This window comes from Helianthus annuus, chromosome 17 (assembly GCF_002127325.2).
Source record: "Helianthus annuus cultivar XRQ/B chromosome 17, HanXRQr2.0-SUNRISE, whole genome shotgun sequence".
NCBI lineage: Eukaryota > Viridiplantae > Streptophyta > Magnoliopsida > Asterales > Asteraceae > Helianthus > Helianthus annuus.
Window position 1 is genome coordinate 37,423,775 of NC_035449.2, and position 25,889 is coordinate 37,449,663.

The 25,889-nt window shown below is 42.4% G+C and overlaps 3 protein-coding genes across 3 annotated transcripts; 2 read left to right on the forward strand and 1 right to left on the reverse strand.

Moving 5' to 3' along the window:
- Positions 1-1,906: 1,906 nt before the first annotated feature.
- On the forward strand, positions 1,907-2,896 carry LOC110924004. Its single transcript, XM_022168051.1, has one exon. It carries the CDS (start codon positions 1,907-1,909, stop codon positions 2,894-2,896), a length of 990 nt encoding a protein of 329 aa, XP_022023743.1.
- On the reverse strand, positions 2,702-6,544 carry LOC110926242 (probable protein S-acyltransferase 22). Its single transcript, XM_022169998.2, has 9 exons — positions 6,219-6,544; positions 5,760-5,876; positions 5,337-5,669; positions 5,035-5,103; positions 4,876-4,947; positions 4,649-4,777; positions 4,477-4,557; positions 3,962-4,144; positions 2,702-3,874 (listed from the first exon to the last, which is right to left on the reverse strand). Exons 1-9 carry the CDS (start codon positions 6,258-6,260, stop codon positions 3,143-3,145), a joined length of 1,758 nt encoding a protein of 585 aa, XP_022025690.1. The 5' UTR covers positions 6,261-6,544; the 3' UTR covers positions 2,702-3,142.
- Positions 6,545-8,672: 2,128 nt separating this feature from the next.
- LOC110924005 lies at positions 8,673-13,116 on the forward strand. Its single transcript, XM_035986198.1, has 7 exons — positions 8,673-9,953; positions 10,035-10,190; positions 10,323-10,454; positions 10,533-10,781; positions 10,852-11,951; positions 12,034-12,324; positions 12,399-13,116. The coding sequence occupies exons 1-7, from the start codon at positions 9,254-9,256 to the stop codon at positions 12,810-12,812; spliced, it is 3,042 nt and encodes a 1,013-aa protein (XP_035842091.1). The 5' UTR covers positions 8,673-9,253; the 3' UTR covers positions 12,813-13,116.
- The last annotated feature ends 12,773 nt before the right edge of the window (positions 13,117-25,889 follow it).

Genomic DNA, 25,889 nt, shown 5'->3' on the forward strand with positions numbered 1-25,889 from the left:
CTCGGCAACGGCGATTTTCTTTTTTTCTTTTGCTGGGATTTGAGTTGTTCTGGGCCTTGATTTGCTGCGTTTATATTTAAGTCCTTCTTTTGGGCCTTAATTTGCTGCTATTATATTTAAGTCCTTTGGGCCTTAACTTGCTCCTTTATATTTGAGTCCAGTTCGTAACTTCGTTTACATTGTGAACTACAAATGGTTTTACTCACATGCATCTTTTTTTTTTTTTTTTTTTTTTTAGTAAAATGCTAAAATGGTCCATAAGTTTAAGTTACTTTTGTCATTTCAGTCCAAAAAATAAACCTTTTATATCTGGGGTCCTTGAGGTTTCATTTTTGTTGCCATTTTCATCTAAATGACAAACTGTGTTAGAATTACTCGTTACCCAATCCTTTTTTTTCGTATTTTAGTAAATTTAAATGAAGGGTAATGGACATTTTAAATGTGATTTTGTTTTAATTAAAAAACCAAAAAATATAGATGCCCCCTTCATAACCTGAGAAACCCTAATTCCATATTTCTTCAACTTCAACCTTTATCTGCCTGCGCTACCACATCACCACCATTGAACCACCCATACCATTTGAATCTCAGAGTAATGTTTGTGTCGATAAGGAAATCTTGCTGTATAAAATGGGTAAATGTCGAAAAAGATTGAAATTTTGTATCTAACTGGAATGATGAATGTTCGGGTTTTTAATTAAAATAAAATCATACTTAAAATTCCATTTTGCCCTTCATTTAATGTTGCTAAAAGACAACTGAGATTGGTTAACATAAAATTCTAACTCGGTTTGTCATTTGGATAGAAATGACAACAAAAATGAAACTTCATGAACTCAGATATAAAAAAATTTATTTTTGGATTGAAGTAAGAAAAATGATCTAAATTCAGAGACTAGTTTGGCATTTTACTCTTTTTTTTATGTCTAGAGAAAAGGTTTGTCATTCTCCAATCCTTTGTGACCTTAGTGCTACTAACTTCTAGTTTTGTGTTTGTTTTTATGATGCTTAGGTTAACTAGTTATGGTTCCCTTTATTGTCATATGTCACCTTAACGTCACATCACTATCTCTTCCATCCCACCCATAGCATAAGTCCCCCACGTGCGAGGTAAATGGAAATGAAAAGAAGGCGGCTCTCGAGAAGGGTAAGGGGTGCGGTGTTCTCAAGTGGCCCTTCCTTGAGCCCCTTTCCTGACTCCACAACAACCAACCTAGAGGTGTACAAAAAAACTGGTTTTAGAACTGAAACCGTAAAAAAAAACTGAAACCGGTTTTTTTAACCGGTTTTTTTATAACCGGTTTTTTTATAACCGTTTTTTTAACCGCCGGTTTTTATACCGGTTACTATTCTTGACTTCACAAACCGGTTATTAAAAAACCGCTTAAAACCGGTAAAAAATCGTTTTTTTTTTGGGAAAAACCGGTTAAAAACCGGTCCCAACCGGTTATACCGGTTATTGTTTTGGGCCTCAAAAACGGTTAGTAACCGGAACCGGTTATAAAAAAAAACGGAACCGGTTTTTATTTTGGGTGAAAAAACCGAAACCGGTTTTTATTTTGGGTGAAAAAACCGAAACCGGTTAATAACTGAAACCAATTTTTGAAAAAAACCGATTTGTACACCTCTAAACCAACCGTGTTACTAATAGAAACTTTCTAAACTAGGATGTATTTGCTTGATAATCCCAAGGGTCTGAAAGTAAAACACTCTCTTTTCACCATCCAACCATGACGTGTCATCCATCTTGCCACGTGGATACACACAGACAACCCTCACCATATCACCACCATACCGAAATATCAAACATCACGCGGTTCTAAACAAAATCCACTAAAGTGACTGACTAAAACAAGAAACTCTTCTTTACACCCTACCACCACCGTATCACCGTCGTCCCACCACCATGCCACCACCACACACCCTCACCCTCTTCGGCACCCTCACCGAAGCCAAACGCATCTTCAGCGCCCACTCCCGCCACTTCCTCGCCTTATCCGTCCTCTTCCTCCTCCCTCTCTCTTTCTCTCTCATCATTTTCCCCACTCTCCAACTCTCTCTCACTCAATCCTACGTCGTTTCTACTCAATTCCTCACACTCCACCCTACACACCCACACCTCCCCCAACACTTCACTCTCCCCCTCATCTACACACTCTTCATCTACACCTTCTTCCTCTGTGCCACAGCCACAATCACCTACAGCACCTTCCACGGCTTCTACGGTAGACCCGTCAAGTTCTTTCCCGCCATTAAATCGTTAATCTCCTCCTTTTTCCCACTCGTATGCACCACTTTTGCAGCTACACTTGTTCTGTTTACAATCTCACTAACTTTGTTCTTGTTGTTTATGGTGATTGTTATTGTAGGTGAAAACCTAGGGTTTGTAATTGTAATTGATTACAATTCGTATTACTTTATGGTGTTGTGTACTTTAATTGGTGTAGTGTTGTGTTTGTTAATGATGTGTTTGTTAGTGAACTGGTCGCTGGCTTGTGTGGTGGTTGTGACGGAGTCAAAATGGGGGTTTCAGCCGCTATGGCGGAGCGCGTATTTGGTTAAGGGAATGCGGTCGGTTTCGGCGTCGTTGATGGTGCTGTTTGGGGTTTTGGTTGGGTTTTGGGTGTGGATGAACGCGAGTGATGTGTTGTGGTTTGATGCTGTGGATGGATGGAGGAGCTGGCCTTTTGTTTTGCAGTTGGTTGTCGGTACGAGTGTCTTGACTTTGTTTTTGCTTCATAATGTGTCGGCGAATACCGTGTTGTATATGTACTGTAAGGCTTTACATGGTGAACTGGCGATTGAGATTGCCGAGGAGTTTGCTCGCGAGTATGTTAGTTTGCCGTTTGATGATGAGAAGGTGCCTCATGTTGTTACAGTTTTTCCAGGTGAATGATTAAGGTTTGTTTAGTACCCGAATTACTGTCTACCGTGTTTAATGATGTCGAGAATAACGGTTCTGTTTGTACTTTTGAGTTTTAGATATGAAGTATGAACATACAAGTTTCGAATTACAAGTTACAACTGTGTGTTTAGGGATGATGTAAATAATGTTAAATACTGCAGATTACTAGTTCATTACACGTTACAATCATTTTGACCAAAACATATGTTAAAGAATCTGAATTATCCTTTAAACAAGTCAATTTTCAAATTCAAATCTTGAGGATGAAGATGGCATTTTCAGTCTAGCTATCCTGTCATCTTGATCAACATCAAAGAGGCGTGCGCTCGTGTTTCCAGATCTTTGCGCCGGTCGTGATGGGACACGGTCACTGTCTTCCCCACCAGATGCATCGTATCCGTCACTCACGGATCTATTAAAGGATACGATCCCCTGCTTCTCTGGTCTACCAGAGACGGGAATGTCTCTATGCATCCCGGTCCGGCCTGCTCCCGAAGAAACCGTACATGGTTGAATGTTAGGCGAGTCTAAGCTACTACTATCTGGTGACGAACCGATGGCTCTGAACACACCATGAGCTTCATGTTGCAGAGGCACCAAACTCGACAAAATCTCATCAGTCAATCTATCGCTCCCGATGTTGCTAGAATTTTTGCTCTCTGTTATACGGAGCTGTTGCTTGTTTCCTAGCCTCGAAGAGGACATGTGGCGGTCACTTCGTCCGAAGCTTCTATCCCTTTCGAGCCTGTTTGAACCTATTTGTCCAACTTCTTTTCTTGACACGGGTTGCAGGATCTTAGACTTCTTTCGGGCCTCTGCTGCGGCTCTTGAGACGTCTTCTGCGTTTAAACGGGCCAAGGTCCATGGGCTTATCTTCACAGCTGCAGGGTTCTTTTTCTTGATGGGGTCATCAAGTGTCTTTTTCCCTAGTGAGCTAACTGAGCTGGTCTCAGGTGGGACCACATCATACTGTAAACAAAATACATACATAATTAACACACAGAACTTGATACAGTGAAAAGGGAAGTTTATGCTTTGACCCTTATTGATAATGACCTGATCTTCAACGAACAGCCGTGGAGGAGTACACCAAGCTCCTTGACGGAATGTATTGAAAGAACTGACACTGCTGAAACCCGTGAGCGAGCTAGCTGGCGACATTTGAGGACTTTGTGGGCCCCCAAATCCTTGTTGCTCCTGCTCCCTTAATGCTATGATATAATCATATGTGCTAATTCCCTGTTACCATAAATGTTGCACAAAACAAGATATAAGCTTGACGCTCAAATGGTTCCAACAGTAGTGTGTCATTTCGACCCATTTGCTTATAAATGGGTTGATTTGGGTTGTGTTTTATCATGAATCTCCAAAACAGGTCAAATAACAGAACGGAAAAGGGAACAAGTCAAATAGCGCTCAATGTTACTTTTTAAAGCATACAGATTTGTAATAATGTTGTTTTTGTTATAACCGAACCTGTTTCCACCTGAACCCGTTTCGGCCAGCCTATCTTGACACGTGTAATAGAAAGAAACAAGATCACATAAAAGGTATATATTAATTAAGATCACCTTCTTTATGAGAAGAACGTGAAAGAAGAAGAGCTGGACAAGCGGTAGCGTTGCAATCATCGCCAAAATCGTGCATACTGCCTGTCAGATTTTGACTAGTCTTAGTCAAAGGTTATCAATTTTGAATTCAAAAAGAGTTGCGTCGAACGTTAAATTCAAATCAGATGCTAACCACAACTGCAACATAAGGAGCTAATGTGAAACTGCTTCCTAACTTTGAAGCTACTTCAGATTCGTATCTCTTGTGGTCGATGGCGCAACTTATCAATACAACAATCCCGGTTGACCATTGTAGTATAAGCTTCATTTCTCAAAGTCAAACATCAGAAAACCTGTGTTAGATGTTGAAATTTTAACTAAATGTCAATACAGCAATATATCTTACAGGTTGGACCATACCAGGAGAAGAGCAGAGACCATAAGTGTGAAGAACTTTTTATAGTTTTTCTTCCCAACACAGTTATTGAGCCACTACAAGAAAGTTAAGACGTTAGGTTTTTAATTAGTCAACGCTCAACAAGAAGTCAAATAAGTATTCACATTATTTCAACGATATACCCTGCAATGATGATCAAATCGATCGACACATTTGTCACATACTCTGCAGTGCTTGCTGTACTTGAAAACCTACAAGAAAGCCAAACCTTTATAATGTTCAATTGTTATGATTTATTTTCTGACTTTGACTTTACAGGTCAAAGTTTTGACCTCTGAATATCAAAATAGGACTAGCCTGCTTGTAACATCAAGCATTATATAACAAATTTATTTGTACTAATTCAATTAATTTCAAATTTCCAAGACATCACATCAACTTTGAAGTAAGAAAACGATAGTTTGCCCTCAAAAGTCAAACGCACCTCAACCTCGCACAAACTGCAGTAAAACATGCCATCTTCACTTGTTTGGTGTTGAGAAGACTCCTCTTCTGAGCTCAAGCAATGGCACGTGAGAGGACGAGGAATCAGACACAAAACAGCCATTAAACAAGACGGTGATGGCGTGGCTTTTACGGTTTTAGATCTCTCATCATTCGCGTCTTTAGTTAGCGATTCTTCACCATGGTTTGACCCTTCTTTTCTAGCATTTGTTTGGCTGTTAGGGGTTTTACAATACTTTCTGGACTTGAAAACCCCTGCATCTGCTGGATCAGCACCAGCACACCAAATATACAAGCCGAATGCAGATGTAATCTGGTAAGAAGATAAACAAGTGACTCGAGTTTTATAAAAGTAACATGAAACATGAAATTATATAAACAATTGGGATAAAGGAGAGCTTACTAGAGGAGTGTAGACACCCATAACAATATACTCATACATCTTTTTCTTCCCCACAAAAGGTGCAAAGAACACATAGAAAGCAAACCCCAATGCCAGAAACACTGAAACAGCCACTACCTGCACAAATTGGTGTGAAGAAACACCCAAAAAAGTGAAAATTATAAATATCCTAAAAGAAATAGTTGTGGAATCAAACACCCAGAAGCTAAAACCCTTAAAATCAACTGTTCTAAATTCAAAAATATTACAAAAAAAAAAAAAAAAAAAAAACCCTTTGAAGATTCAACAATGACATGGATAATAGTTGGAACTTGTTGCCAAGATCAGATACACAGAAGTAAAATTCCCAAAATACCCAAAAGAATTCAACAAGGGCATAGGTTAAAGACAAACATTATTGGCACCTAGAAGTTAAACTTCAAGAAAACCCTAAAATTCAGCAATGACACAAACACACACCTGAAGAGGATGATAGGGAAGCTGCCAGCCATGTTTCCTCATCTTTGTAACACAGAAACTCTTGATAAAGTGTTTGAAAAACTGACTATAAACTTCCCCTCATTAAATTACACAAAATATAGTTTATGAACCTCATGAACCCAAAAAGGTAAAAAAAAAAAGTAAGAAATCTTAAAAATGTTAAGATGAGGATATTCTTGAAAAGATGAAGATTTTGCCACAAATCTTTGTCTGGTTTACTCAAATGTAGCAAGAGAATCTGCTGGGTTTTTGTTGAATCTTGGGGAAGTGGAGAGTGATTCAGGGGATTAAATTAACTTGTTCAAGTTATTTTGGTTAGATTATTTATTATATTATTAAATGGTGTAGGTTTACTTTTTATCATTTATTTTTAATTTACCTTGTTTCTGTTTAACTTTTTGCTGGAAGGTCATGATACCCTTTTTTAATGGGCTAATCATGTGAAGCACAGGTCACTGCCATATGCAGTTGTTCGTCTCTGCTCTGCTATACTTTTAGTTTTTCTTCTATCTTCCAAAACACAATGATTTTAATACAAACGTAACTTTTCTATTACTAAATTATACTAGTTTTATTATGACAACTAGTTTAACTGTTTGTACTTCATATAAACATATGCTATTAGTTACTAAGACGATTACTTTCACTGGTTGTAGTCTTGTTCATGACAAAATATCATATGCTCAAGCCAGGGGTTACGACAGTGAGGCTTCGGGTGGGTTTCCTCTGGAATTGGTGACGGGCTAGGTCACCAGCGTTGTCTGCGATCGCAAGTGTGGGTAACCTTTGCCAAACCCGGGTGATCGGGCTTCTTGGATCCATAATAAAAAACAAATGACAATCCGTTTTTGTTCATTTGATATACCTATGCTTATGATACAAGATATGTTAGTAATGTAAGGATGTGTTCATTTGGCGTTAAAATAGTTACAACGGGCTAAACGGGTGTCATCTACATCACAATCAAGCTAAATCATAATTGTGATGTTGTTTGTTAGTTGTTACGATCGTTAGTGAACTCGCGTCTTAACTAAACAACACATAAAGGTCACATGTAGTTTCACTCTATAATCATATGTTAAGTAATGCAATATAATCATATCTATAAGCACACTTATGTTGAGACTAGATTATTACCCATTGTTAACACATGGTTTAATGTTATTTTAATAGAAGTATATGGTATGTATATAATATTATTTATTTAGAAAACAATAATTTGTGATTTTTGGCTTGTTCTTGTCAGAATATATTGGGGTTGATTAATAATTACATAGTATATTGTAATTATCAATTTGGTAAAGTCTATATAACATTCCAACAAAGTACAGTGTGTCTTTTTATATTCAGTTTTTTGGGCTCATGTCACTTGAATTGAGGTGTTTTTTTGGGTTCTAGCATTTTGGATCTTGTGTTATACCTTTTTTAAAACTTTTTTTTTGTTCGGTTTTCAAAGCTGAAGAAACAGTGATCTAATTAAGGTATTAATTAGGTGGGTTTATGTTCCTTTCATAGAGGTTAATCTTCTTTTAGGTATTTGAGCTCCGACTGGTTACTCAACCTGCAAAACAGAACACCGTTACTCGTTAAGAGGGGAATGTGGGGGTTTCCCTCTTAACCGGGCTCCGGCGTGAGAATAAGCGATTGCTTTGAGAGTAATTAAGTAGTAAAGAGTGAGAGCCAAGAGAATAGAATGAATAACCTGAGGGATGAAGTTCTCTATTTATAGCCAGAGTGGTGTAAGAGGTTGTGGGCTGATGGGCCTTGGGCCAGAAACGGACAACGAATATGCTCTTTGCCTCGCTGGCCTCGACTGCTTAGTGGCTTCTAGATGCTCGTCGGTGCTGGCGCACCTTGATTGGAGCCACGTGTCATTGTTGTCGGCCTTGTTGTCCCTTCTGTCATCAGCAGACAAGTGGAGATCGTGGGACAGTTGTCCCCGTCTCTTGATTGGTGCCACGTAGGCGTCCTTGTGTACTTATCGTCAGAAGATCGTGGCGCACGATTGAACAGAGCCTGCTGGACGTTCATTGGCTCTTTTTCCTGCCACTCGTACCCTGTGTACCTCTGTAGGTAACAGCGCGTCTTCTTATGGAGATGATTTTGCTTGGTGGCGACTAACCCGCGCGGGGCTAGTGTGTTCACTTATACCATTGTTTTCATGCTAAGTGTTGCTATCTGACTTCATTATGTGCTCTTCCTCGCGCGGGGCTAAGTCATAATGTGACGTAAGCTGCGCGAGGCTGTTATTATCAAGTTGTTATGCTAAGGAGTATGGTCTCACGTGCAACCTGTTATGAGGTTTGCGCGACTTTTTGGGACCATACCCCTTCAAGTCCCCCCAGTCCAGTGCTGCACCATGCGCAACGCAAGTGGTTGGAGCTCTGGACTTGATAAAAATAAGAGAAGGGGAAGTTGTCCTTTTAGTCTTGACTTGTAAGGCGCATGTAGGAAACTGTGGTTTTCGATGCGCAGGTACTAGGCAGTTGTCGAGTGATATCTTGTTTGTCCTTTTAATCGCGCGAGGTGTTAGTAGTTTACGTATATCTGGCGCGATTCTTGTGACTTCTGCATGAAGTTACTTGCACGGTTTATGGCGGGAAACTTCGAAATTTGAACCTCTGACAGGTTGGTGAGATAAGTCGCTGAGAGCGACGCTTGAGTTGACCCCTGGCACGGATGTCATCATGCCGCCTGCGGCGGTTGCACTTCATGTCAGGAGAGTGGATGCCACGCGCGCGTGGTAACCGTCGTCCCTGCTTTTCCGCTTGACGTGGCAACCTCTCGTTGGTTGCCCCTGCGGCGAGTGCGGCACGGTTACCCATCGCATTAAATGCGATGGGTATATATATCCGAAGAGAAAGGTGAGAGATTCACTTTCTCTTCGTTTCTTCTCCCTTTTTCTCTTTGAGTCTTCATATTGTTCTTCATCTTCTTCAAACTTTCTTCAAATCTTCAAACTTTCTTCAAATCTTCAAACTTTCTTCAAGTTTTTTCCAGCTTTTTCTTGAAATATGAGTGAAGAACATCAAGAAGCTCCTGTTAGTGAGGAGGGGCCAGTCCCAGTCCTGAGATGGGACTTAGGTTTATTCGAACAGATCGTTCGAAGTTTTAGGTTTCCACCGGAGTGGGATGCCCGGTACCCTGCTCAGGGTCAGACCGCGGCTGATGCCCCACCCGGTTACATTACTTTGTTCGAAGACTTCTTCCTTCAAGGAAACTTCCGGCTGCCGGCGACTAACTTCTTTGGTAGCATATTGTCCTACTACAAGTTTCATATTTCGCAGTTAAGCCCACCTGGGATGGTGAGGGTGAGGCACTTTGAGTTCTTGTGTCAATCTCACGGCATTGAGCCGACGGTGAATAAGTTTCGTGTCTTCTATCAACTGCAAAGAACAATGGGGTTCTTTTCTTTTGCTAGCCGTGGTACGGCTAAGAAGATTTTGTTGAATCCTCCCAAGAGTTTCCACGACTGGAAACCCAAGTTCTTCTTCATCCGGGAGGAAGTCTTGCCAATAGCTATGCCGTTTAGGGAATGGACCGAGGTTATACCAAAGGAGGACCTTCCTATACCGAAGTCTGCTCAGTGGTATCAGCAGCTTACCGCAACCCCTAACCGGGTATTTGGGGAGAATGTTCTGGTTGCTGCCAAGATGAGTGACCAGTGGTCACCTAGTAGCAGGGAACTCCCGGTCTTGAAGATCGGGGATCAAGGTTAGATACTTTCCCCCTTTTTGTTTTGTTTCCGAGTACATTCACTTAACTGGTTTCTTATACTTTGTTTTTGTTGTGTAGAGACGCAACTCTATCAGGCTGCCTTCCCAGCCTTTGGTGGCTCCATGGGCGTTCGCCCTCTGCGCGATGATGAGGAAGGCTGGTATGACCAGATAAAGGGGAACTTCATGTTTCCTCCTGCTGACGCCTTCGCCTCGCCGCCGGATGCAACTGAAGGTGCGCAATATCCTAAACCTCGTCCATTGCGCTCTGTGACTTCTGCTGGGAAAGAGACTTTCTATCTTTCCAGCGAGGAGTCAGTAGGGTCTTCGAATGGCGAGTTAAGTTCGTTGCCTAAAATCTTTGCAGGTGTGTTGCGCGATCTGGGGGTTGACCCAGAGGAGAAGAAGAAGAAACCTTCGAAGAAGAAAAAGAAGGCGGATGTTGAAGTGACCAGCAAGGGTCCTGGCGCCAGTCGCGCAACTACTGCTGCTGTCAAAGGTACGCTTCGCCTCCGGCAACGTGACTTAGACGATTACGTGATAATCAGTGACTCTTATGAAGGTTTATCATATGCAGCTATGGGAAAGACTGGCGCTGGTGGGTCAAAGGGCTCTGGGAGCGCGGGTTCTCGTAACCCGGATGCTGATGCAACTCCATCTCAACCTGAGGATGAAGAAGAAGAGGAAGAAGAGACTGCCCCGTTGATTGGAAGAAAGAGGGGTAGAAGCGAGGCGACAACTGGTATGGCCTCTGCGCCTGTTTCAGTTGTTATTCCCGTTGTTGGGAAGAAGAGCAAGTTGCGCTCGTTATACCAGTTTTCTCCTGGTATGCTCTTATCTCCCTTCTTTATAATTTAACCTCTTTTTGCTCAAGTGCGTTTGCTTTATTCTTGTAGAGATCAAGAAGAAGACCCCTGAAAAGGGGGTTAAGTTTGTTGAACCCAGCACGAAAAGACCTAAGGTTGCCACTGAACCTTCCGATTCTGCTGCGCTTGATGCTGCGAAAACTGCTGAAGCGCAGCGAAAGGCAGAAGAGGATCGGAGGAAAGAAGAGAGTAGGATTGCAGCGCAGAAGAAGGCTGAAGAGCGAAAGCGCAAAGAAGAGGAAGAGAAAAAGAGGAAGGAGGAGGAGGAGAGAAAGCTGGAGGCGGAGAGGAAGAGGAAAGCGGAAGAGGAGAGAAAGCTGAGGGAGGAGGCGGATAGGCAGAGGAAGGCGGAAGAGGCGAGGAAAGAAAGAGCTGCCGATCAGTCTTCTGTTCAAGGGCAGTCTGGTGTCCCAAAACCTCCCCCTGCTGCGCCGATTGTTACCTCTAAGGGGTTAGGGCGCTATGTGTCTAGTGGTGCAAGCTCTGGAGGAGCTGGGGGCTATAACCCCAATGTGATAGGTGCGAAGGATACCGTCGGGGACATATATTATAAAACTTATACTGAAGAGGAACGTGGTGATGCTCCTCATCAAGCCCCTTGGAGCTTAAGGCAGAAGGATACGTTTGTTGAATTTGGTCCTTCTCGCGATTGGTACTTGAACCAATTCACTCCTGGCGAAGTTAACCGTCAAAAGGCGAAGCCGCATGAAATGTTGTATCGCACTTACATTCTTGCCGAGGCCAACGCTCGATCTGCTAACCATCAGATAGTTCGTGAATGGCGAACAATGGTCAGAGAGCGCGCCGACTGGGAGGCTTACCGAGAACGTGTGCTAAAACGTGTTGGTGAATTTGAGAAGGCTAAGGCCACATTTGATGAGGAGAAAGCCAAGTTTGAGGCTGATAGGAAAGCTGAAGAGTGGGGTCGCGAGGGCCTGCAAAAGAAACTTCATAATGTGGAAGAGCAACTGGCCAAGGAGAAGGCCGAGTTCAAGCGTATATGCGCTCAAGACAACGAGCGTACTTATGCTCTACGCCAGAAGATCGTTGGTCTTGAGGCTACAGTTGCGGACTTGACCTCAAAGGTGGAGGAAGCGCAGGGTGAAAAAACTGCCAAGCAGCAGATGGAGGTTAGTTCTACTGATTCCCGCTCTTCTTTTTTGTTTACGAGGTTTCTCTAAGTCAATTCTCAAGGTGTTTGTCAATTTTTAGGTTGAGCTGACTGAAGCCAAGGTGCAATTGTCTAACAAGGACAAGGATCTCCATGCCAAGGACGTTGAGATAGCGGAACTCAAGCGTCGCTTGAATGAGCAAATCGACAGATGCGAGTCTTTGGAGATTGACCTTGAGGCTGAGAAGGTCAAGGCCACCGATGCTGAGGAGGCGCGTGCTGTCAGCACTGCGGCGCTCAACGTGGCTCAGACAAATTATTCTGAGGCCCAAGGCATTGTGGACACGCTTGTTTCTGAAGCAGAATGGATGCGCACTCGGGGAATAGTGCTGGTAAGTCCCTTTTGCCTTACCTTTTTCTTTAACATGTTGAAGAGTCTATTCTTAATGCTCCTCTTTTGATGAAGGTTGCCAACTCCATCCTGAACGCCGGCGAGCTAGATCGCGCTGTTGCTGCTCTTACGGATGCGGCGCGTGCGGTTGGTCATCGAGGAGGTTACCTGGAGTGTGCTGATCACGTTGAGCGAATGCTGGGACAAGAATTCGATACAAGTCATTGCTCAGTGACGGAACAAGCTGATGCTGCGCTGGCCGGTGCTGAGAACTCATATGACAACCTCTCCTTGCCCATCATGGACTTGGTTGTTAGTGCCTTAAAAAAGGATGATTGGTGTCAGCGCCTCAAGGCGATCCTTGATCCACCGATTACTGTTGAATCATCTGATGAGGAAGCAGCTGGTGATGATGGCGGAGGTGATGACGATGGCGACGATGGTGAAGGGAACGAAGATGATGATGGTGAGAAGAAAGAAGACAAATAGAGTAGGTTGTTAGTTTGTTGATAGGCGTTTGTGCCTTTGTTTCTGACTTGATTGTAAGTGATGCGCTTTTGCGCAGTTTTAATGACAATGAAATGCCTTCGTTTTTTCTGTTGCAATTATTGCATTGCTGTAAAAACTTAGGTTAAATTAGCTCGAATAAATGGAAGCGTTATCTAAGTATAAGGTGGCCACCCGGTCTCGCGCTTTGTTTGCGGAGGACCTTGGAGGTGGTTTTGAACCATCTCAAAATGCTGGAGTGTTTTCGCGCTAATCAGAAGTTTAACATGCATTTGTAACGAAAAAACAATGTTATGGAACATGTCGTATGTTTTCATTCAAATCAGAAGTTGGCTCTTAGGCCTTCATACATATTTGCCAATGGCTCGTAGCCGGCGTGGCGAAATTGAAAAATGGCGCGAGGCCGAAAAGGTTACATATAGCATTTGCGCAATTGTTGCGCATTCCAAGTTCTTGGTAAGATGTGGCCATCTAAGGTGCGCAATTTGTAGGCCCCTTTGCCTAGGACCTCATGAATCAGATATGGGCCTTCCCATTTAGGTGCCAATTTCCCTGGGCGTTCCGCATTTGACGCTTCGTTGTCGCGAAAGACGTACTCCCCTGGATTGAAGGTACAAATGCGAACCCTTGTGTTGTAGTACCTTTCCAGCTGGGTTTTGTATTTGGCCTCTCTGATTCTTGCGATTTCGCGCCGTTCTTCTAACAAGTCTAAGTCTAGACGCCTTTCTGCTTCATTGTCAACCGTGTTGACCGTGGTCATTCGCGGCGAGGGCAAGCCAATCTCTGCCGGGATTACCGCCTCTGAGCCATAGACTAGGCTGAAAGGGGTCTCGCCGGTACTTGTCTTTGGCATGGTCCGATGAGCCCATAAAATGCTTGGGAGCTCATCGACCCATCCGCGCCGCCTTGTTCCTAATCTGGCCTTTATCCCTTCGACGATGCATTTGTTCACACTTTCCACTTGTCCGTTGCCTTGTGGGTGCGCAACGGAGGTGAAAGTGTGTTCAATGTTCATCTCCTTCATCCAGTTCTTAAGATCGTCTGACGCGAAGTTGGTGCCGTTGTCTGTCACGATCTTGAGCGGGAGGCCGAATCTGCATATGATGTGCTCCCATATGAACTTGCGCACAATCATGGCTGTGGTGGATGCAAGGGCTTTGGCTTCTACCCACTTCGTGAAGTAGTCGACAGCTACTATGATGAACTTTACGGCGCCGGGGGCATCCGGGAAGGGTCCTACCATGTCAATTCCCCATTGCTGAAAGGGCCATGCGGTGGACACGGGGATAAGATCATTTTTAGGCCGCAACGTTTTTGGAGCGTGCCTCTGGCAAGAGTCACACTTGCGGATCTCCTTCATTGCGTCAACATGCATACCCGGCCAGTAGTAACCGGCGCTCATGATCTTCGCGACGACCATCCTTGGTCCGGAGTGGATGCCGCAAATCCCTTCGTGGATTTCCCTTATCAAATAATTCGCGTCCTGGGGGTCCACACAGCGCAGTAGTGGTCCCAAGAAGGATTTTCGGTACAAGATACCGTTGTTCATTTCGTACTGTAGGGCTTTGTTTTGGATCTTTCTTGCTTCCGCTTTGTTCTCAGGAAGCACCCCCTCTCGCAAGTATTGGATGATAGGGGTCATCCATGATGTCTGCCCTGTTTCGATTACGTTAACTTGGCGCAGTAAAACCGATGGGTTCTTGAGTACCTCTATCCTTACATCCTTGGCTAGATGTTGAAAGGAGGTCGAGGCGAGCTTGCTCAGGGCATCTGCGGGCTTGTTTTCTGAGCGATTGATATGTATGACTTCGTGGGTTTTGAATTGTTGGAGCAATTCTTTCGCTTGTTCCAGATATAAAGCCATGACTTCACCCTTCGCGTCGTATATGCCATTTACTTGACTGGCTATCAGGAGTGAATCCACATGTGCGCGCAAGTTTTTTGCTCCCATCTTGATGGCGAGGCGTAAGCCTGCCAGAAAAGCCTCATACTCAGCTTCATTGTTGGTGTTTTTGAAGTCGAGCTTAATGGCGTAAGTAAACTCGTGCTTTTCTGGGCTCACTAGACGTAAACCTGCTCCCGCGCCATCTTCATTTGATGCCCCGTCAGTGTAAAGCATCCAGATCTCCTCTGTTGTGTTTTCCTTGGGAGTCTCTATCATCTCGCACTCCTTGATTTTATCGGCCGGCACTTCTGTGATGAAGTCGGCGAGGACCTGCCCCTTAATGGCTGGGCGCGGCCTATACAAGATGTTATGGCCGCCCAGTTCAATGGCCCATTTTGCCAATCTGCCTGATGTCTCAGGCTTCTGAAGTATAGTGCCAATGTGGAAATTGGTAAGCACAGTTATCACATGGCCTGTGAAGTATCGGCGCAATCTTCGGGAGGCGTGTAGTAGCGCAAGAACCAGCTTTTCCATTGTGGAATATCTTGTTTCTGGGTCTGTGAGTATCCTGCTGACGTAATAGATCGGGGTTTGCACGCCGTTCCTGTCTACCAACAATACTGACCCTACTGCCTTATCCGAGGAGGACAAGTACAGCACAAGGGGCTCTTTTTCAAACGGTGCCGTCAGCGTAGGGAGTTCGATCAGACACGCTTTCATTTGTTGAAAAGCTGTTTCGGCTTCCGGGGTCCATTTGAACTCTTGCTTCTTCACACAATTGCGCAACGTGCTAATGAAGGGATACGACTTTGCGGCGTGATTGGAAAGAAATCGATTTAGCGCGGCCAGCCGGCCGGCTAGTCGTTGCATTTCCTTGATGTTTCTTGGCGAGGGCATTCGTTCTATAGCTTGTACCTTCTCTGGGTTCACCTTGAAACCGCCGTTTGTGACAATGAAGCCCAGAAACTTTCCTTCTTCCATGCCAAAGGAACACTTGGCTGGATTTAGTTTCATATTTACGCTGCGCAATGAGTTGAACGTTTTTTCGATGTCTTTTAACATTTGGTCCTCTTCGGGACTTTTCACCACTAGATCATCGATGTAAACCTCAATGTGCTTTCCGATGTCACCTGCGAAGGTTTTGTCCATCAAGCGTTGATAGGTCGCGCCTGCATTCTTTAAACCAAAAGGCATTTTGGTGTAGCAGAATATTCCAAGATCAGTCCTGAAGGCTGTCTTGTCTTCATCTTCTAGCTTCATCTGCACTTGATGGTATCCTTTATAGCAATCCAGAAAGCACTTCCATCGGTATGGCGCGAGGGAATCGATTTTTTTATCGATCTCAGGCAAGGAATAGCAATCCTTTGGGCACGCCTTGTTGAGATCAGTGTAATCTACGCACATGCGCCATCCGCCATTTGATTTCTCGACCATCACAGGGTTCGCCACCCAACTCTGATATCTTACTTCCCGCAAGATCCCGGCTTTAAGCAGCTCGCATACTTGCTCGTTCATTGCCTTTGTCTTGTCTGCCCCTAGGCTGCGCCTTCTTTGGACCTTTGGCTCGACAGATGGGTAAGTGTTTAAGCAATGCTCGGTGATGTTGCGCGGGACACCGGTCATGTCTGCCGGCGTCCAGGCAAATATATCCATGTTGCGGAACAGCAGTTGCTTCAAATGTTTTCTGATGTCTGACGAAATGGCGTGGCCAATTGTCACTGTCTGCTCAGGGTACTTGCGGTTTAAGACCCATTTTTCTGGCTCGGTCGTAGAGACCTTCGCCGCTTTTGTCGGGCGCATCTCTTCAGTTGACATCACTTCTTTCTTGGCGTATATGATTGCGACGCCTGTCTTGGTAGGAAACCCTATGGCAGAATGAGGTGTTGAAGTCACCATGTTTAGTTCGCCTTGTGTTTCCCTTCCAAGAAGCACATCATGCCTTGATTTCACTGGCATTACCATAAAGTTCACATTTGTTGTTCTTGAGTGTTTCCCGTCAGAGAGCGTGACAGGGAAACTGATTTGCCCGAGAGGGAAGACCATTTCATTGCAAAAGCCGGACAAAGGATAATCGACTGGCTCGAGTCTCGCTTTGTCTTCTTCATCGAGTTGGTTGAAACATTGTTCGTAGATGATGTCGGCTGTGCTTCCTGGGTCGATGAAGATGTATTCAGTTTCATAGTGACCAATTATGCCAGTAATGACGACGGGTCGTGTAGCGCGAGGACCGCCGCGCACTACTGGGAATATGACTTGCTGTTCTTGCCAAGAAGGCTCGTAGGGCCGTTTGCCTTTTTCTCTCGCGGTGTATCTTGGTCCGTTGACCATGTGAGTCTCTAGCCGTCTCACCTTTTTGTGGCTGCCTTCATCATGACGCTGGAGTTGACGGGTGTCCTTGCGCACATTCTTCACTAAATGGCTTAGCTTGCCGCTTTTGAGCGCTCTTTCGATTTCCTGGCGCAAACTGTAGCAGTCATCGGTCAAATGCCCCGAATCTTTGTGAAAATCACAGTATAAGTTAGGGTCTTGGCCTTTCTTGTTTGTCATCGGCCTTGGCGCCTTGAAATCGACATTCTCCGTCATCAACACCTCTTTTGGAGTTTTTGTGAGCGGAGTCCAGTGTTTGTCGCGGTTGTCGTCTCTGACTGCTTTCTTGTAACCGATTCGGTCAATCGTATCTCGCGCATCTTCTCTGTAACGTGGCCTGTCATCGCGGCCTCTGGGTCTCTCAGACTTCCAGTCATGACTCTTGTACTTGTTGCGCTTGTTGTTGTTGTTGTCGCGCGGCCTCTCGTTTGCTCTTGAAAATCGATCTTCGGAGTAATAACCCTTTCCACCAGCAAGGGACTCCTCGGTTTGTGCGACGATCTTTGCTGCTTCCATCAGTTTATCCCACTCTTTTGGCATCCCATCTTTGCCTGTGATGGTTCTAATGAGGCTATCACAGCGTATAGCCTTCTTGAAGTGGCAGCGCATGAGTTGCTCACTGACGCCGCCAATCTCTAAACATTCTTTGTTGAAACGCGTGATGAAGTCCTCAAGACCTTCACCATCCCTTCGCCATATATCTTCTACTTCCGCCGTATCACGCTGATAGCGACGTTGTTGGCTAAAATAGCTTAAGAATTGTGTCTTGAAGTCTGTCCATGACTTAATTTTTCCGGGCGGAAGGCTGTCAAACCAGGCGCGAGCCGCTCCGGTCAGCGTTTGAATGAACAGGTGGCACCACATGGGCATGTTCCAACCTCCCATGCAGCCCACACTCGTGAATGTTCTGACGTGGTCGTCTGGGTCAGTCAACCCATTGAATTTCCCAACGGTTGGGGGTAGCTTCTCTCGTGAGAGTGGTGCGAGTGCGATTTTCGGGATAAACTTGGAGTGTTCCGCAGCTTCCGCTGGCCTGTAAGCCAGGCGGAAATCTCTTTCAGCTTCTTCTGTATAGCCAATATGTTGTCTTGGCTTATAGTACTCGTGGTTTTTTGGTAAACGATTGAAGACTGACGACTCTTCATCACCTTCCCATGTAGGATCGTATGGGTCGGTTTCTTCCCATTCATTGTTCATGTTGCGCGGCGTGAGCCGGCTGTGAACAGGGCCTCGTTGAAGGTTCGACGGATATTCATAGTGACTATCCGTTTCCCCTCTTGTATCGCGCGTGTCTTGTACGCTTACACGTCTTGTAGGGGGAGGCCTGTTGGTTCTGCCTTGAAGATTGGCTGGTGGTGGCATTTGGCGCACCCCCTGACTAGGAGGAGTGACCAAGGACGGTTCTGCCGTCAACACTGCTTGCTGCGCGATGAGCGATTGGTATGCTGCATTGATAGTGGCGATGTTCTTGGCATACCACGAGGCTGGGGTTTCGCCCTCTGGTAAGCCAAGTAATGCAGATACATTTTGAGGTGGCACCGGGTTGGACGGTCCTTCGCCGTTGTTACCTGGGGTAGCCATTTGTGTGATACGGGTAACGCTCCCGCGCTGACCCCCTGTGTTGGTGATCTCAACTTCACCTATCTCTTCGATTTGGGCTTGGAGGTTTTGGACTCCTTCACCCAAGGCCGTGTTGGAGTTGGCTCCGAAGCCGAACTCTGGAAAGATTCCTTGACCAGTCATAGTCGAAGGATGAAAAGATGTCAAAGGCTCAAATAAAGAAGATGAGGGTGGTTATAGAAAAAAAAATCGGTGGGCGCCAATGAAGAAACAGTGATCTAATTAAGGTATTAATTAGGTGGGTTTATGTTCCTTTCATAGAGGTTAATCTTCTTTTAGGTATTTGAGCTCCGACTGGTTACTCAACCTGCAAAACAGAACACCGTTACTCGTTAAGAGGGGAATGTGGGGGTTTCCCTCTTAACCGGGCTCCGGCGTGAGAATAAGCGATTGCTTTGAGAGTAATTAAGTAGTAAAGAGTGAGAGCCAAGAGAATAGAATGAATAACCTGAGGGATGAAGTTCTCTATTTATAGCCAGAGTGGTGTAAGAGGTTGTGGGCTGATGGGCCTTGGGCCAGAAACGGACAACGAATATGCTCTTTGCCTCGCTGGCCTCGACTGCTTAGTGGCTTCTAGATGCTCGTCGGTGCTGGCGCACCTTGATTGGAGCCACGTGTCATTGTTGTCGGCCTTGTTGTCCCTTCTGTCATCAGCAGACAAGTGGAGATCGTGGGACAGTTGTCCCCGTCTCTTGATTGGTGCCACGTAGGCGTCCTTGTGTACTTATCGTCAGAAGATCGTGGCGCACGATTGAACAGAGCCTGCTGGACGTTCATTGGCTCTTTTTCCTGCCACTCGTACCCTGTGTACCTCTGTAGGTAACAGCGCGTCTTCTTATGGAGATGATTTTGCTTGGTGGCGACTAACCCGCGCGGGGCTAGTGTGTTCACTTATACCATTGTTTTCATGCTAAGTGTTGCTATCTGACTTCATTATGTGCTCTTCCTCGCGCGGGGCTAAGTCATAATGTGACGTAAGCTGCGCGAGGCTGTTATTATCAAGTTGTTATGCTAAGGAGTATGGTCTCACGTGCAACCTGTTATGAGGTTTGCGCGACTTTTTGGGACCATACCCCTTCAAAAGCATTCGACATATGGTTTGAAAAAAGGTTCGTTCATGTGTTGCAGTTAGATTATATTTATATCCATACTATAACATCCATAGATAGTATTAGTAAATTCTTCTTTTTTTTAATCATACTCGAGATTTAATATTCTACTTAGATTTCATATTGTAAATCAGTAAACCTAATAAAATCACACCAAACATCAATAGACTTAAAAAAAATGTGTACTTTATATTCTTGTAGCCAGTTCAATCAAGATGTCAGTAAAAAATCGATAAACCATAAACATTCGTAAAAAGATGAACGAGTGCAAGGGATCTTTTTTTTTGAACGACCAGTAAATGCATTCATTTCACCAAACACAACGCCAACAAACTGTTAGCAGCATACACAACGATACAATCAACAGAACTACATTACATCGACCCTACACACGAATACAATGTAACTCAAAGTCTCGCCATTGATCCCACGTTAGTTCATTCGCCTTTGCCCGACCCCAGAACGAAAAACAGCTATGAAGTTTTACCTCTTCTAGTAGCCTTGCAAGATTTATTTCATGTGTTTGCTAGGGCATGCCAAAACACTAAGGGGAAGAACGTTTGTCCCTCGAAATATCTCTCAGCATGACTATCAATCACATGCTCTTAATGAAGTATCCACATATAAAAGCTTAACCATAATTATAACCATAAACGATGGTTGGTTGACCATCAGTTTTGGGCATGTTTCGGTTAGTTGTCCAACGTATTTTTCTTTTTTTGCTTTGTTCCAACTGAAAACGGTTCGGTTATGGTGTTCCAAGCTTGGTTATGGACATTTGCAGCATGAATTCAAATGTTCGAAACTGAAAATGGATATATAAAAGTTAGAACTAGAGGTTCGTCTGGTTCGAAGCTAAAAATGGAGGTATAAAAGGAAAATAAACACAAACTAGGAGTTGGGGGCCCTGAATTTCGGGTTTGCTTTAGGCCACCAAAATGATTAAGCCGGCCCTGAACAAAGATACAATTGTAACCATAATCAAATGGCCGGTTAATCATATTTAATTAAATAACCGATTATTTAAGTTGATGATGGGTAGTTTTAAATCTTTTATCTGGTTAACGGTTTGGTTTCAATTATAGTTCCATTTTTGCTCATCCCTACTATACATCTTCTAGAAATACTCCCACGTATGGTTACATCATTAAAGGAAATATTATAAACTTGTTTACAAGTTTGGTATAAACGAATAGTTTGTTTTTATCATTATTTTGATTTATTTTATAAAAAAAAACACATTTTACATATTTCCAAGAAAATAGGAAATCAGATAAAATAAAAAAAATAAACCATATTAGTTTTTGTTATTTACCTTTTTCCCGCGTGTATTGTATTATACTTGACCTCAACTTTACATCCTAGAAGCTAAGTGTCCTTTTTTCTCTCTCACAATTTTATGAATATTAAATATTTTAAAAAACTTGGCCTTCAATTGACTAAACAAAGTTTTACTGTCCACGCATTGCGTGGGGATTAAATCAATACTGCGATGGGAAAACGTCATGATTTTATATGGAATATATAAAAAAAATATCAACAAGTACAGAACCAAAAAAAAAAAAAAATAGCAAAGATTTTAAATGGTATATATAAACTACCCAATGTACATTCAACCCCGAGTTACATGTTTAAGAAGTTTACAAAGTGGAATTTATACCAAGCTATACAATCAAGAGATCTAACTTTGCCCTATTCTTGATCCATGTAAATGAATTGAGCTTTTTATAATACAACACGTTATCTACTGTCAACTGATGAATATTTTTCGTTGACAATTTGTCATTGTAGAAACCAAAATCAAATGTAATTTGCTCCTAAGAACAAGAAATCGATCTTTTGGTGTGGGTTGTGATAATGGTATAATAAACGAATTTTTATAATGTCCGATTGAAATGTCATTTTCGTCCCTGAGGTATGACTAGTTTTGTGACTTTCGTCCAAAGGTTTGTTTTTCTGCATTTGCATCCAAAAAGTTTGAAATCTTGTCATTTTCATCCGGCTCATTAACTCCATCTATTTTTCTCCGTTAAGTCATAGGTAGTCACGTCTTTTTGTTAACTTAAAGAGCAATTCGGTCTTTTTAGGTGTATTTCGTCTTTTTACATAAGGTGAAAAAGAATGAATTGCCTTTTAAGTTACCAAAAAGACGAAAATACCTCTTATTTAACGGAGAAAAATGGATGGAGTTAACGAGCCGGATGAAAATGGCAAGATTTCAAACATTTTGGATCTAGATGCAGAAAAACAAACATTTGGACGAAAGTCACAAAACTTGCTAAACCTCAAGGACAAAAATCAGTGGTGGAGCTAGCAAAAAAATTCAGAGGTATCCAAATTTTTTTTGGATTAGAGGTATCCTTTGTATAAAAAGATAAAAATTTTACAGTACGTAGACGTAGTTAAATGGTACCTTTACACTACAAAGACGGAGTTAAGGGGTAGCCCGAGCTACCCCTCCTTACACATTGCCTCCGCCATGAAGAAAATGACATTTTACTCGTCTTTATATTTTTATGGAATTATGATTTAAGGGTCTGTTTGGTATGGGGTAATGGAATGGACGAAGAAATGAAATTGACGAGGTAATAGAATGGACGAGCGAATGCAATGGATCATTACCATTGCATGTCTTGTTTGGTTACCATGTGTGAATAGAATGAATTATTATTGTGTATTGTTCGGTAGGCAAGAAAATCGGAGTAATAAAATCAACGGTGAGTGGTGGTGGTGGTGGTGGTCGGTGGTAGTGATTGTGGGTGGTTATAGGTGACGGTGGGGGGTGTCAGCGGCGACGATGGGTGGTGGTGGTGGGGCGAGTGGCGGTGCGGCGGCGACGATGAGTGGAGGTGGTGGCAAGGTGGTCGTGGTGGAGGGTGGCAGCAAAGGTGGCGGTTGGTGGCGGCGGCGGCGGTTGGTGGTGGTGGTGGCGGCGTCGACGATGGTGGTGGCGGTTGGTCGCAGCTGTGGGTGATAACGGTGGCGAGTGGGTGGCGGCGGCGGTGGTGGCTGTCGGGGTGAGGTGGTTGCGGGTGGCGGCGATCGTGTCGGTGGTGGGTTGTGGCGAAGGTGGTGGGTTGTGGTGTTGTTGATGAATGGTGCAAGGGGGGATGGAATGGAAAAAAACATAGGGGGTGGAAGGAATGATTTTGAGGGAATGGAATGCATTTTGGAATGAGTGATTCCATTCCATTGACCAACCAAACACCCTTTTCTTCATTCCCTCGTAATCATCCATTCTATTTCATCTCTCATTCCTACGTACCAAACACTAGCTAAGTTTCACTTCTAAGTCTTTATATTTGTATGGAATTTCGATTTAAGTTTCACTTCTAACCAATCAAATTTATCTTTTTGATAAAATGTTTTCTGACTCCGATGCATAAATGCATTGCGTTATCAACCGAGCCTTACATTTTCTTTTTTGGATCTTTATCAGATAACAAAATAAATTTGAAGTATCAAAATTTCTGAGATAAGAGTGGAAAGCAAACAATAACCAGTCTCATAGATATTTTATAAATTTAGAGTAAATTATCAAAATCGTCGTTAGGATTAGATATATTTGTGTGTTTGAGGATTGGATATATTTGTCTATTTCTTCCAAAACGATTTTTGTGCATTGATGTCCTTCTGCTTTATTTTTATTTTTTTGTCATTTTCATCTTTGAGATTAATAATTTATTGCAACTTTTGCCCCTCGAAAAATGGCCCTCGGGAATGAAAGTGACAAGATTTAAAATTTTTTGGGTGAAAATAGCACATCAGGAACGAAAGTCGCAAAAGCGTCCATACCCCAGAGACGAAAATGACATTTTACTGTAAGTTAAAAGTAAATGATCAATATCTAAGTAAACAATAAAACATTTATTAGTATTAAGTTGTAACCTTATATCGGACCTTTAGAAACCTTTTTTCTGGCCAAAAACGTTTTTCCGACGACCGGGGACTAACGGCGCTAGCGTTCTGTCAGTCAGGGTCCATCGGAGGCTAATATGTTAATAGTACTTGGGACTGTGAGTGGATATTTTTGAAGTTGTGATTGTTGGCGGCCAACGGAGAATAGTTTGGATTATTAAAATCCAATATTTTTAAAATATTTTCAAACTATATGAGAAACCTATGTTACACGAGTTTAAATATTAAATAGTTACTAATGACGATTTAGAAAATGTAAAAAATATTTTGCTGATAAGATATCATTGAAATTCCATATAAGTAAGTGCATCTAATCTAATACTAATAAAAAGGTTTATTAGGCTAAAGGGTATAGGGCTCATGGTTGGGACATGATTCGTCACGTAAGAAAATGAATGGAATGCTATACCATCCCTTTACTAATCCACCATGGTTTGCATGGATTAAAGCATGACAACCATGGTCCTCATTTCCATTTTTCAAGTAATCATTTCTTTTTTCTTTAGACAAAGATAAATTAAAATAAATAAGGGGATAGTGGTTTGGGTCATGACCACACCCTTAGGTAGAGGTGTACAAAAAAAAACTGGTTTTAGAACCGAAACCGGAAAAAAACCGAAACTGGTTTTTTTTAACCGGTTTTTTTATAACCGGTTTTTTTTAACCGCCGGTTTTGATACCAGTTACTATTCTTGACTTAAAAAACCGGTTATTAACCGAACCAGTTATTAAAAAACCGGTTAAACCCGGTAAAAAACCGGTTTTTTTGGGAAAACCGGTTAAAAACCGGTCCCAACCGGTTATACCGGTTATTGTTTTGGACCTCAAAAACCGGTTAGTAACCGGAACCGGTTATAAAAAAACCGGTTTTTATTTTGGGTGAAAAAAACCGGTTTTTTTTTAACCGGTTTTTTAATAACCGATTAACCGATTTGTACACCTCTACCCTTAGGGTAGTGGTTTTGGATTGTAGATTGTGGATTAGAGGTGGGTGACATAGCACTGGCGTGGAGGGTCATGGTGGTCATGAGGGTCATGACCACACCATATAGCCTTAATGTCAGATGACATTCTCATACTAATAAAAGAATCTACTTAATGTCACATGACATTCTCTCGTTCAATTCACTATTATTATTAATTAATTAATTAATACAAAACAATGAAAAATTTCTTAACAACTTAATACTAATAAATGTTTTATTGTTTACTTAGATATTGATCATTTACTTTTAACTTACAGTAAACAAACTGCCAAATAGTCCCTGAGGTTTGGTCACTTTTGTCACTTTAGTCCAAATTTTAAAACTTTTGAATCTGGGTCCCTATGGTTTCAATTTTGTTGCCATTATCATCCAAAATCAAAATCTGTTCAGACTTTTCAGTTAACATCCAGTTTTTTTGGTTTTTTTTCCTCCCTTTTAATGAAGGGTAAAATAATCTTTAACGTTTTATTATAACAAATTGAAAAAAAACTGACCATTTTGCCATTCATTAAAAGATAGGAAAAAGACAAAAAAAACTGGATGCTAACTAAAAAATCTGATCATATTTTGCTTTAGATGAAAATGACAACAAAATTAAAACCACAGGGTCCCAGATTCAAAAAGTTTGAGTTTTAGACTGAGGTGACAAAAGTGACCAAACCTCAGGGACCTATTTGGCAGTTTACTCTTTAACTTATCTAAAATATATAATTAGTTATTAGTAACAGTTCTACTTGTAATAAATAAATAATGTCATTGTGACAACACATTTTTATTCTTTAAAATGATTTTTTTACTACATGTTTAAAAAATCTATTAAATAAATTATTATTTTATATTATAATAATAAAAATGGTAAAAAATAGGTTAATCCGATACTTGAAAACCGGTTTACTTCCATGCTTTGAAAACACTTTTAATGTTATTAGACCAGTGTACTACACGGGTTTAAGGGTATAACATCTTCATAATAATTTTAATGCAAGTCTACTCACCAGGTATCCTAAATGGAGTTATATTTTTAGGCTTGCCAAACCATTGATTATTACCAAAGATCAGTGTTCCAGTGACGTTATCAAGAAATATTGATCGAAAGAATGGTTTATGTAATGGAGCTTGACTACAGGTCCTATCACTGGGTGATCAGGTTATCGAGACACTTATATTACACAGA